The sequence below is a fragment of the Typopeltis vanoorti genome, chromosome 16, assembly GCF_054136105.1.
Source record: "Typopeltis vanoorti isolate ZY-2024b chromosome 16, IOZ_Tvanoo_1.0, whole genome shotgun sequence".
In the NCBI taxonomy this organism is placed as follows: domain Eukaryota; kingdom Metazoa; phylum Arthropoda; class Arachnida; order Uropygi; family Thelyphonidae; genus Typopeltis; species Typopeltis vanoorti.
The window spans coordinates 116,958,488-116,973,051 of record NC_143564.1 but is presented as its reverse complement, the minus strand read 5'-3'; the positions used below and the strand labels follow the sequence as shown (position 1 = coordinate 116,973,051).

Below are 14,564 nucleotides of genomic sequence, written 5' to 3'. Positions count from 1 at the left end.
ATATTTTATTTGTAAGTAATTTTGAATTATACCAAACTGTATAATTTTATTGATAATAAACAATAATTTTTCGTGTTTAATTTTTTTTTTTAATTTTTAGCATAATTTTGATGTTTTATCCAAACACGCATACACTGTACTTACAGTGTGTATGTATATTTCGAAAGTTGCAGCACAGCCACGATTTCAAGCCACGAGCCGCCACTGGTTATTACCTCAAATATGTTTAACTATATATATATATGTATATATATATATATATATATATATATACACACACACACATTATATATATATATATATATATATATATATATATATATATATACAGTATATATATATATATATGTGTGTGTGTGTGTGTGTGTGTGTGTGTGTGTGTGTGTGCGTGTGTGCACGCGCGCACACATGTACACATTATTTTGGAAAAATTATATGCATGCATATATAATTTTGTTCTTCTTTCCTGGATCTTGCGAAGAATAGTTATATTATGAAGTTCCGTTATACTTCCGTGTGCAGTCAAAAGTAAGAAGACAGCAAAATGCATGCGCTTTATATAAAAGTGCTTATTATTTCTGACCACACTTTATTGTGACAGAGAGAGTGAAGATACCAAAGCAATAACATCAAGTGGATAACCATACTGTTCAATCAAATGACTGTGACTAATGAAAGTTGCTGCTTTGCACTTTAAAGAATTCACACAACAAAAAAGAGGTGAGAACTGAAAAGAACAAAGAAAAGTCTTCTGAAGTAAAAGCGCCGAGTCAATTTTACCAGATTTAACAGCAGAGCACTCGGTGTTTGTCTTTAAGTCTCACTTAGTCTTTAAATGGCGCAGTCAGCGGCGCGAACGGCAATGTAAGGATCCATTATGAAGCACGGTGTTAGCTTCACTCTTACATGCCGACCTGTGCGTTAGGAATGAAAACATCGCTTTTATAGAGTACTCTAAGAGATTAATCTACGTGGCTAGGCATTTACAAGAAAACGAGTATTGTGAGTAGGCTCGAAACCTTGGAGATTCAGTGTAATTTCACTCGAGTGCTGCCCATTCTGCCTTACAAACTTTAAGCAAATAAAAGATAGGAATGGATAGACTCAAATATCAGGTCGTAGTATCACAACAAGTGTGAAGTTTATTCTGTGGTAATAATGACAAATTCATTCTTTGTACAACGAGGTTTGTCCAGATGGACAAATCCACTTGAATAAAATAAATTGTTTTTAACCTGAAAAAACCAATTCCACCAAAATTCATGCAGAACACGAAACACGTAAAAAATCGAATTTCCCTTTGTTAGCTACGAAATTTATATGAATTTTAGATATAAACTGACTTCTGATTCCACTAATGAAATAAACTTTTATTTTCCATTCATGTGTAAGGGCATGAAGAATACCTGCTACAAATCACTCGAATAGTATATAATATACCGATTTTTAAATTCATTTTTAAAATGTGATGTATTTTTACTTATGAATAAACTCGGAATTTAGTCACAGAGAATTCGGACTGGGATCTTCATGAAAAGAGAGTAGCTTGATACTAATAATGATCCCACTTTTTAGAATAGTATGGACGATCATGGATAATGAACTTCACACAATTTAATCTTAAGAAAACAAAAAAAAAGAAAAAGGAAAAAAAAATATAAATATATAAAGTATACTTCATTTCGTTTAGTAAAACATTAAATCATTTCAACATTACAGTTACATTATTTATACAAATACTTTCAGTGTTAAAATTATCAAATACTTATACTTTTGAATTACTGTTCGGTGATATTAGGCCTTCTTTGCGTGTTGATTAAATGATACTTCACTTAGGGAGTAGACATTTTCATTCGGTCTTAATCCACTTCTTTAAGAAGGAAGAGTCAATAAACTGGAATTAAATAAAGGGATTAGCTCCAATCAATGCGTCAGAAGTACGCCAATCGATTGGTTTTGTCGGAAGATACCTCTCAATTTATTCCATTGTCTGAGAGTAGTCAAAGTAATAAATCGTCTTGCGATCAAGCACAACTGACGGCCATAATGTCTCGTGGAGTTAGTTACCATGTGTACAGATTTATCTTCAATGGAAGATGGCATTTTTTATATTGTCTATCTGCTAAGTAACTGTTGTAGACAATTTTATGCAGTCCATTAGAACAGGTGATTCTTATCTGCTTCAGGTAATCCTGAATTAACATCAATCTGCGTAACATCTTGGAAGCCATATTATTCATTTAGTAACAGGAAATGCACGCGCTTAGTGTCCACAAAGTGTTATTGTAAAATGAAATGCTTAAACTCTAATGAAAATTAAATGAATTGTCAGCTCATTTGTTATCATTTACTTCTTTTAGCAGTGTACTAGCTAAGAAACAAGGAGTGATCCTTGAGTAAACTTTTAATCCTTAACGAATGAAATCGGTCACTTCTCTTTGTTGTGTGTGTATAAAGGACAAGCCTGCTTGTCGTAGATTCAAGCGTAAACTGAGAACTATATATATATATATAATATATACTATATATAAGATGATTTTTTAAAAATTTAAAGTCTATATTTATATTTAATAAATGTAACTTTAAAACTGACATTTGAAGGATCTGATTCTATATCATTATCAAAACTAATTAGATTCTAAATCACCGATTTAAAATTTTAATTTCAAAATAAATTACATTAAATTAAATTCGAATTTAATTTAATGTATAAATTAAATCTATTTCTATATATGATATAGAAATAGATAAATCTATTTATATCTCCTTGCGAGGTATATTTCAAAAGTTTAAAAGTGACTTTTGTTTAAACAAAAAAATTGACTGTGCTATTGGTTGAGTCCAGAAAGGTTTTGAAATCTTCTCTAAATATCTTATTTTTATCCAGTTATAATTCTTCTTGCTTAACAGAGATACAGAAAAAGTGCAAAATCACACAATTATGAAAGAGTAAAAACAACTCTTAGTGTGCGAATGCGATGGTTTGTCCTTCGAAGGCAATATCTAGGAAGCACGAGATCTCTATTGAACATTTTCGACTGAAGGTGAGTTAGCCAGTCTCATAAGAAATACGACACTTTTTCCTTGTAGAAAATATGGATTTTAAACTCTTTAAAAGCAGACTTCATAGACTTAGTTGTATCGGTCATAATTTAACCAAACTTAACCTAGACGCATTTGCTTCTCATTGAGAAACAAACTATGTTATTTTATTCATATCGATGCTATTTCTTTTAGTTGAAATTTTTTGTAATAACGCTGCGCTTTTATAACTAGTAATATTTGTAGGTAGGGTTTGAATTTCTCTACGTTTGCTACTATGCTATACTGTTTGAGTACGATGATCTCGTATTTGCTCCGTCAGCAGCATGAACATAACTGCAGTCCATATACAATCACAAAACCGGTCCATATAGAAACATCGTCTATGTTACAGAACACCATTATTAAATATGGTAAACAATTAAATGACTCTAAAATTCTTAAATCCTATATGACGTTTTTCTGAATAATGCTGGTTCGAAATTGCTTTTAATAACTGATCGAAGAAGAGCTGAAGAAAGGAGTTTTTACTTTTCATTTACTTTCATCTTAAGATCATTTAGCGATACAAACGAAATGTCTTCCCTTAACTACTCCTTGTATCCATCAGTATTATTGAGAAGCGGAATGATTTTCTAGTCCACGTAGCAATACCTCTGAAAAAAATCTTTGTTTTCTCAATCTTCTTCATCCGAATCTTCTTCTGAAATAAACAACAACAAAAAAGTAACGGTTATCTGACTAAACAGAAAATCACTGTTTGATGTTATTCCAGCTTCCAGAGAACCTCTGGTGTGTGTGTGTGTGTGTGTGTGTGTGTGTGTGTGTGTGTGTGTGTGTGTGTGTGTGTGTGTGTGTGTGTGTGTGTGTGTGTGTGTGTGTTGGTGAATGCCATGCTTAAAATCAGAAATCACGTCTTACATGATTTCTCTCTTCCTACATAAGACTACCACCATGAAGTGGCTTGGATAAGTACCTTGTTTAATTTTTAGATCTGATTTCTTAGGATATTTAATTCTTAGCCTATCCGCGGTAATGTGGCATAGGTTTCATGGATTGAAATTACATAAGATAACTTATTCTTCTTTGGTATTATTTCTGTCTCATCCTCAAGTAATACTTGTTGGATTCCGCAACTTTAATTTCATATGATAAGTCCATTATGCCCATTGGAATATTTTGTCTGTAAACTGCAGACGTCGCTATTTTTAGGGATGAAAAACCGATTTTCTGGAGGAAAAATTTTGCAACCTCCATGTGCGACTGGACAACTCGCATTCAGTCCAAAAGCCGTTTACAGGTCAGGTTCTTCGTATCCCAGAGGTGAATCGAATCCTCATTATTCCAAATGAAAGGGCATTATCATTATCGACGTATGAAAATATTTTTATATAAATATTTTCGATATTTATGTAAATATACGAAATTTATATAAAGTCTATATTTATGTAAAACTTTCCTAACTATGAAAGTTTAACTGTGATGTGTTTACTTAGTTATTCTGAAAGAAAATCATATTAAGGAATTGTTTTTTTTTCTTTAAGAGAATAAAAGTTGTTTGACAAACACGATCAGAATAAAGAATATAAACATATATAAAGGAAGATGGAGATCCATAATATTACTCCATCTTTTGCATTCCGAAGGAAATTAAAGCTGTGTAAACATGCAAATTTCATTCATTTCACTTTATAGAAAAGCGAACCTTGAGAACAGCATAATTTACAGGCGCGAGATACTACTGCATCATTGGCTCCAGTTGCCTCAAGGCTAATCCAAACCAGTTCGTCATTTAATTTCCTATTTCGAAAGGAATTGAAACTCAGTTGCATATATTTTCATATATTAAGCCTATTTTGAATTTCAAATTTTCTATAATTATCCATAGGCTTTCTGTATTTTATTACACACTTTTCAGAAGAAGGCAAACAAATATTTTGCGATTGCATTTCTGATTTTCAATGTCAATCAAGAGAAGAGAGAGAGAGAGAGAGAAAGAGAGAGAGGAAGACTTCTATTGCACTTCTGGGTTCTCTGTCGATCTACCACTACGATCACTCGCTTATGAGAAAGTAAATTAAGCTTAATTTGGAATCCCATAGCATTGAAAAATATTCTGATTATTCACATGGCATATACAGATAAATTTAAATACAGTATAATATCTTATACGCAACACTTGAAATGAATGGAATACTATTACGAATGGTTTCAGAATTAACTTAAGTAAGCCTTTAAGTAATAGTCACTAAGACTTTTTCAAGCTTTTTACCTGTTTTACGGATCATTAATGAAACTTCTAAGAGTTTTTCTCCTCCCCAATTTTTATTTATTTCATTATTTCATTATTAATTTTGTTAAACTTCTAACTGAAGTGTTGATAAAAACAGCAGAACACAAAACACAACATGAATATAGGAAATAATGCGGGGACACCGATGATATATTAACATGAGCACAGTACAGCTCAACACATGCTTAAAAAACGTAAGAATTTTGTTATTGAACGGAATAAGTTTGTACTGTTTTAAATATCCTACAAAATATTTTCTTCTCATGCTGTATTACGAAAAAACTGATTTGAAAACGTAAATGAGAGGCAGATATCACATTTAAATCTTCTCTTATTATTTTCCAACTGCATAATTTTGTTAAGTACGCTTTATAAATTGAAGGTGTTATAGAAGCTCGTCCAGAGAAAGCTTTTGCAAACCACCCATGCCTACGGTTGAATTTGAATCCGCGAACTGTTGCTTGGAAAGCAGATGTGCTGTCCACTCGGCCAACCAGGCCTGCTTTCCATGCTAATCACTGTCGCTGAGAGATAGAATTATATTCAAAGAGCGGATAAAGAATCCACTTCTCGTTTTTCATATAATTTTTTTTCTTCTTGTTTTCGGACTCATGTGTTGAAAAAGTGACACGAGTCTTATGAATAGCTTTCCCCCTTAGGAACACTGCCTTAAACTATTTTGATACTTTAGCCACATTTTAGTCCCCCCCCAAATGGACAAGATCATCGGGATATATTAATCGGTAATGAACAGTTTAGTCCTGTTCTAGTTTTCCTTTCAAATCGCCTTCTTACTTTTGAGAAAATGCCTTGCTTTTAATTGGGATCTGTTGATTTTTAATATCTTCAAGATATAAATATATTTCCCCATATTTGTAAGACAGAAATATTTTACTAATGTTTAAATATGCTCACATTATCTAAGTATTATTGAATATTCTGTAAAGAAAAATTCCAGTGATTTCTTTAAGCACTAAATTTTTTTTCTACAAAGCGAAGTGCTCGAACATTGAAACAGAATTTACTGTTTTTATTGTCTCTTGTTACCTTTAATGTTTCAGTGAACGTACGCCAAATACACAATTTAATTACTAGAACTCTAAAGAAATTTTATGTCATAATTTATGTCAATACACTCTACATTGTGCGTTGTTACAGATGTTACTGTACAAAATATAATAAGTAAGCATGCCTGTCATAATTAGTAATCTGCAAATTAACAACGGGATGCAATTGCAATGAAGGGGGGGGGGTAATTAGAATTGCAGTTGAAGCAACTAAAGCTACGAAGCCTTATATTTGCTGTCTAAGATGGAATTCGAACGCAGATTTGAAATCCTTCTGTCTGTCTGTCTATCCTCTCAACATTGCTACGGAAGCGCTTCAGTAATGTAAACGTACGACATTTGGATGTCGTACGTTTTAATGATGGAAAAATGTAGTACGTTCTGGATGGAAAAAATTATGATTCTGATTTAGGACAGCATGCGAAAAACCTATTTATACAGAGTTTTAAGTGAAGATGTGTTATCTGGTCTCATACGGTGGTCGCTGAATTTTTCTCCCAAAAAACTCAAGTTTTTCATATAAAAAAAAAAAGGCAAAGCCTGTCGAAGAAAAGATGCAACTGACAAACAGGATATACGTGGATAAATACAGGATATACACCTTATAGCATTAGTCGCTTCAGCCTTAGTTCCAATCAACAAACCCAACACGGAGAAAAATGTTGAGATTTTATTGTTATTTTAAAAATAAAACTTAATGAGGTACATTTCATTGGTAATGTTCAGAATTTAGGTTTGTGATTAGCTCAGAACTGATTCCAGTGATATGTCACCAGTATCAGCATTGTGTTAATAGGAAGGGGGCAGCTCTGAGAAACCATATTGTACCTTGCTAATATGACACATCTGTAACTTGAGTATAAAATAAATTGCGTGATATACGCGATAAACGTCAAACACGTTTTTTCTCGAATAATATAGAATTTTGTTTGTTATAGCGAATATTCATTATATTTGATCAAACATCTTGAAAGATAAAAGGATAAAGTTTATTTCACGTTGTCCTTCCTATTACAATAATGTTAAAAAATTAAACAGCGTCATATACATCACAGACATTTTACAATCGATTCGGAAAATAAAATTATTTATGCAAGTTAAATAACGGCGAGGATAATGGGAGGAACACTGGAGAAAAGCGTCTTCAGATTGCAAAAAAAAATGTAAAATTTTTTTTGCAATCTGTAGACAATAATTGTAAAGAACAATTATTGTCTGTCATACATAATTTTAGTATGCATATTATTCTGAGCTTTTTATACAAATGTTTTTATTAAGCAATAATTCACAAAAACACATCAGAGGAAGAAAGAATGGAAATCAATCCGCTGGGGAGAATAATAATCAGACATTAAGTCGATAGGACAGGATGAACAAGAGAAACATAATTAAATTAACAAATAAACGCATACATAACAAATATGCATGGCGATCCAGTATGTTATTCGAAATTATGTTTCATTGTTTGTCCCTTATCCATGTTGCAGTTCGCGCGATAAATGATTGTGCAGCATTCACAGACGTATTATTTGGTCACAGCTGAGGAAAACCAAAAAGTACTTGATCGTAATAAAACAGCACTTTCGTTACTAACGAAAAATATTTCTGCAGATAAAATTATTACAACACTGACTGCCTGCAGGAATATTTGTAGACTTGTTATTTGCAATGCTCGTCATATTTTATTGCGGAAAGGAATTGAAACGTAGATAGAAAAAAAAGGAACACAGTTAAATTTCCCCAAGCATTCCGTATCCAATCATAAGTGAAAGCCTGAGAAGATATTTGATAATGCAGGTGTTTAGTATTATATGAAACAACTAAGACTGTGTGTGTGTGTATGCGTGCGTGCGTGCGCTATAAGTCTGTTATCTGAGTGGGTTATTTGTTCTATGACTGGTTTATATATTTCTTGAGGGATTTAAACCAAACTAGTTTCCTCATTATTAAAACCAAAACTGAAGGACTGGTATGGTTTTCATCGCTAGTGAAAGTAGGAAAAACAGACATAATATCGCAATATCAGTATAATCCTATAGCAATGTTAGAATTAGAATCACTTTAAAGTGCAATGTGATGGTGTTAAAAATGATGCAGAACGATTTGTGATTCTACAGAAAATTATACATTGTTTGGTTGCGGACATATTTCACTGATATAAGGTTTGCTACTTTTACGTTAGCTAATATTAATAGAATTGTTTTATGATTAAAGAACATACAGCAAGAGAATGTTCACGACCTACACTTGAGAGTGTGCAAACATATGAAAACTAACAACTTATCCCAAAATAACTTCATCTATTTTTTTTTTTTTTTTTCAAAATAAAGTTAAGAATTGAGATACCACAAAAAAGGCAATAAATAAACCAAAATTATGAAAATTGGAATGCCATTCCGAAACTAAACTTTTATGCCAAAAACAGGCGAAGCTTTGTATGATTGATCAGCAATGTGGGATTTACAGTGTTGCTTTCATTCATACGCATTTAGTGATCATTTTGCAGATGCAGTGTATAAAGGTTATTTTTGAAATCGTGGAAAAGTCGCAGCAGCAATACAATAACACTTTCATTTTCTTATACGCAAGAAAAAGTTTTATTTAGTTTCCTATAAATATTTTGATCCGCAAGTAAACTTAACGAAAAATTAAGTCAGTGCGATTTCATTTATTACTTATTTATGTACTTAAAGGCTGTACTGTATTTAAAGCACTGATTATAGTCAGTGAAGTTCGAGAACTATTTAGACTGGTTTAAAAGTTCGTAAAAATAAAGTTCCTAATATAATTCGAACATAAAGTTATGTCATGCACAGAAGATAATCGCATGTATTTAACTACATGGAAACCAAGCAGGACGATACCCATTTGTTTTTTTCAATCAATTTTTAAAGAACGATGATCTTTTATTGTTTATGACAAGAGGAAAAAAAAACTTAAGATGTCAACAGTTTCGTTTTTGTTTCCTTTTTTTTTCTCTTTTGGTTGAGCAGGCATACTGAGACACCTGACTGAAATAAGAAGCAACATCGCAAAGAACATCCTACCTTTGGTGGTGAGAACGAGCATCAACAAACAGGCCAACATCCTGAGGTGATATCCAACAGCCTCAAACACACGCACTCACGTCTGCACACCGCAATACTTTCCCCGTGACTACAAGCTGATACAAGTGGTTGTAACGCAATGATCACAGTGAGAGATCGCAGCGCCATCAAGCGAATAGCGTTGAAAACATGAAAGATTTCGCTGACTTTAGTAACGAAACATATCAGTTCGATACTTTCGTCGCTTATTAGAGATAGTTGCGTACATTTGCAGTTTGATAGCAGATGCACACAGATGCAGAAATGGTTCTCCTAATAATGAATGTTCTATTAATAACTACTCCAGAAACATTCTGGATAAGTTGTTGGGCATTCATTAATTTTCCTTTACTTCTCTGGAAAGAGAAGTAAAGGAGAGTAAAATTCCAGAGAGTAAAATTATTTTCTTAATCTCTCTCTCTCTCTCTCTCTCTAACCCCCCCCTCTCTCTCACTGCCCCTTCTGTCTATTTGACCCGTGTAGATCACAATAAAGTGACAGAATCAAATTCAAAATATGATCACACCAAACCAGTTCAGCGCATTTAAGATAAGGCAGCATTCATTTTAACAGCTTGGTAATCAATAGCATTTCCATTAAGCGCATGATTTATTTGTCTCCTGGCAGTTATTGAGTTTCAGCGAGTCCATAAAGTTCAAAGTTGTGCATACACCATACTGAGCCGGATCAGTCTCTTATGTAAAATTCATATATTCTGGAACGAGAGAAATGGAGTTTCCTGCTTCTGAAATGAAGATTTTAATTCCAAACGAATTTCAAACTTTTTGAAGTTTCTTGTTATGTTCAACTTGTTAGCAAACTTTTAGGAAACCTCTATCCAAGACTACAACTATATAATATTTCAGGAACTGTTAATCCTGTTTCTTTAGATAATAACATTTTCGAGTTATCTGCTAATACCATATCAAAGTTAAATATTGCTTCTTGAGCTACCCTTTCTGTTGAACTATACCATAATTCAATGGAATATACATGCAGAGCTGAAAAGGATTTGAATTTAAACTTCTTTATTTAATCTAATAATAATTCAGCGCATAAATAAACTGGAAAAGATCAAGGCAGAAGAAGTCTTGGACAAATAATTTGATTTCTAGGGAAAGCCGTTAGTTTGTATAATACCAATGAGAAATAGGTATGGGTTGAACAGAAATTCAAGATTTCATTCATTTTTGCTTAAAGTACTGGACTGGGCTGGAATGCATAGCGTCTTCTCTCAGAATTTGAATCTACAACCACAGGATGTAGATTCAAATTCTGTTGTGGTATGGATGCATATGAAAGTACTGTATTTAGACGGCAGACGATTTTCGTAATTTGGATTGAGACAACCACTCCGAAGACTGGAAACCTGAAGTGGCGTGGTTTGAAATGGGTTTAAGTTTGATCTTTAGGACAGTTTAAGATTATTTAAACTGTGGTATGCTAAAAGTACTACTCCAACTTACAATCCTTTCATGAGTGGGAGCGACATTTAAAACACACACACACACACACAAAGTGAAGAAGCACATAGCTGCAAATCCTTCTGAGTAGCAGACGATTTGTCTATATTACTGCAGTGTAGCCAAACTGATAATCAAAGAATAAGAAAAGAAAATTAAAACTGGTATAGAATGATTATCAAGCCAAATTCTTGGTTTGTTGTTTGCTTAAGAACAGAGCAAACACCAGGAGGCAAATACAGTATACTGTGACTGTTCTTTCCACATATCCTCAGTTATCGGAAGGAAAAAAAAACTTTACACCATTCGGATGAGATCGGCTAATTGATCTTCAGTTTAAACTTAAGCCTTTATGAAGGTTCCCACGCTTCCCAAACAGGCTCGCGAAACCAGCTCTTTTCAAGGGAGATAGTTGATGAGCCGTTCTATGCAGGCTCCTGGCCACTATGGAACAAACGTCTCGGCTTGACTGGTTGTCTGGTTAATGGAAACATTATATTTATGAAGTATCAACATTTGATTTATTAATATTCAGATTGCAATTTCTTTTTAAGGACACGAATAGTCCAACGTTAACGTATGGAATTCGCAGGCTATGTGTCGCATAGTGTAAAATTCGATGCAACATCATAATTCTTATAATGTTTAAGTGCATCGATTTTACAGGAGTCACATCCGAAATTCAAAGAATTGTAAAATTGTATATAAGAGATGTAAACAATAATATCAGCCCATATAAAATTAGCCCAGAAAATTTTACATGATTCTGTAGATAATAGATATATGAGTGTGTATTTCAAAAGAGAATCCCTCAGAGATTAGAAGTATGTTAGAATTTAAGTAATACAAAATGCCCATCTGTATAGACCCAGAGGAATTACACATGCAAAAATAAAGTAAACAGGTATCTAAAAATAGAAGTTTAAGGAGCAATTACCTTAGAGTTCCGAAATATATTTGATGTCTCACTTGGTATAGGGTAGAATGGAAACCTATTGTAACAAAAGCAGTCCGACGCCACCTTCAAGGTCGATAGCAGAAGGGGGGCGGTATACATCAGAAGCTGTTATGCTATGCTGAAAAAGGGATTAAACTACACTTCAGGGAGATAGAAGTCGGAACTTTCTAGAAGGAAAGGAGTTAGCACGTGATAGGTACGGGGATCTCAGACCTTAGTTCAAAGTTTGCGCGGAAATATTTGGGGTCTAAGATACTTCGCGCAAGGTCCAGAGAGGCGAATTAAAAAGGTCAGGAATGGACTAAGGTGGATCGACTGGGAAAAATGGACTATCGTGCATCGACTATCGTGCATCGGGAGACGTGACGCAGGGAGAAGAGGGGGAGGTCGATCCATGGAATCCTGGATGAATTCGTGGAGGGTAACTGGAGGCGAAACCTTGTAGAGCGACCAGCGGCCCAGGACCAAGATGATCCTATGTCCGAGTGCCTACTGTGCCGAAAGGTCGAGCTCTAGCCCCGCGAGAAATTCCAGAGGTGAACACAGTTTCCATGATGCGTCTGAAGCGATAGAGCAAGCCGTAACAATAGAAGGGGGGGGGGGGGATCCAGAATAAGCCCAAAGAGAAGATGCGATTAAAGTGCAATTGTGCCTATGAAAGAATTAATGTGAGTTGAAATTTTTTGTTGAAAACATTCTGTTTTGTTTTGGATAGACTGAATTCTTAGGATTGAAAGCTGTAATAGATTGAAAACTAATTCGTACGAAGTAAATCTGCTTTTAGAATAATCGAAAAGATGTTAATGAAAGTTTAAGTTTACGTTGTATTACATTGAAATGGTTTAAAAGAGCTGATAAGAAAATTATAGAATTTAGAATTGTAATGGTGTGAAAGGTTGATTGCTAAGTGAGTGTTACATTCTTTTTGTGAAAGTTAGAATTGGAGATTTTTATTTGTCAAAGCATGATAATTCATAGATTGTAAATGGGCTGATAGTTATTAGAATTACTTGTTTGATGATTCTCGTCGTTGATGTTTAATAGTTGTCCTATATGATGGTTAATTTTGATGCATAGCTTTGAGAGAAACTGATAGTTATTTGATATATAGAATTAATTGTTTGGTGATTTACGTCTTTGATGTTTATAACATTCCTAAGAGTTGTCCTATGTGATGTTTTAATTTTGATGCTTAGCTTTGAGAGGGAATGATAGTAACATCATTTAAATGTATACATTGTCTTAGTGTGAATAAATATGTTTGTTTTATCTATAAGAAGTGCCGTCTGATCTTTTTAGCAACTGCATTGCCCCCTCCCCCCAAAAAAATGCCGATCCTGTAAGCGGGAAAGAAATTAAACCTTGATACGAAATTTAAGTTAGGAGTTAGCCACGACTGCAATTAACTGTATAGAGGTGCTTTACTGGAGGTATAATTAATTTCTTATGCCAATTTTTAGTGGCGCAGTCTGGAATAATCAAATAAATTTCTAGAAATATCGAGTATAAGTACGTAGGCTGTTCAATAAGTAATAAGACTATATTTATACAGAAAACAGATTACTTTAATCGTCATCATTTACAGGGTCTTTTTCGAAATAACTACCGTGAGACTCGATGCATTTGTCCCAACGTTACGTTCACTTTTTAAACACATGTGAGAGTCCGTTTTTTGAGAGTTCTTTCAAAACCGCCTCCGCAGCTTTTACACATGCTTTGTTGCTTTCGAAATGGCGGCCTCTTAGTGGTTTCTTGAGTTGAGGAAACAGCCAGAAATTGCACGGTGCGAGATCAGGACTGTATGGAGGTTGTGGTAGGATATCTGTGTTGTTCTTCTGCAAAACGTCCACTACACAACCAGCAATATGTTGCCTTGCATTATCGTGATGCAATAAGAAGCCATTCTTCAGCAATGGACGCTTCCTTTTGACGTGCTTGATGATAATCGCTGCTGTGTTGATCATTGTCTCTGTGATGGACGTTGAAGGTCTTCCCTCACATTCAAGATATTCCACATTTTGCCTTCCTTCCTTAAAAGTTTTATGCCAGCGAAAAACACTTGCCCTCGACATTGCTTCGTGGTAGAAAGCTTCGCGTATCATGTTAAAAGTGTCCGATGCCGATTTTTGCAAACGCGCACAAAATTTAATCGCATAACGCTGTTCCAAGGACGCTTCCATTTCGAAGACTGGTCGCACCTCCTAGGCGCGCCGATGAGCACTTGTGTTCAGTCATGTGACACTCTGGCACATCAGCCCGTATATGCCATCTATCAACCTCTTTTGTTAATACAGGCAGCAACATTTCTTTATTTCACAGAAATTAATATTGTGATGAGTGGTTTCGCCACAGTAAAATTAGTCTTATTACTTATTGAACAGCCCACGTATAATATGCTCAAAGTAGAGAAAAGGAATTAAGATTAACAGACTATATAGAAAGGTAACGGATAAGGATAAAGTATAGTAAGGTAACAAATGAGAATATAGAGACGAGTCAAAAGAAATAGATAGACAGATAAAAGGAAACATAGAAATTTTACGGAGGAGTAGAAAACAGTATCAAAATATTACAAAGACGCAGTAAATGAGAAACAAAAGTAAATAATTAAATAAAAGATAGAACAAAAAATATTACAAGAGCATACTTTTTACT

General features: G+C 34.0%; 1 protein-coding gene across 1 annotated transcript in view; it reads right to left on the bottom strand.

The window, feature by feature from the left end:
• Nucleotides 1-9,549, bottom strand: part of LOC150098281 (synaptogenesis protein syg-2-like) — a 362,825-nt gene extending 353,276 nt beyond the window's left edge. The window contains exon 1 of the mRNA XM_090406405.1: nt 9,450-9,549. Within this exon, the coding sequence (XP_090262531.1) occupies nt 9,450-9,489 (40 nt within the window). The 5' untranslated portion in view covers nt 9,490-9,549. The remainder of the gene's footprint in view (nt 1-9,449) is intronic.
• Nucleotides 9,550-14,564: the final 5,015 nt, after the last annotated feature.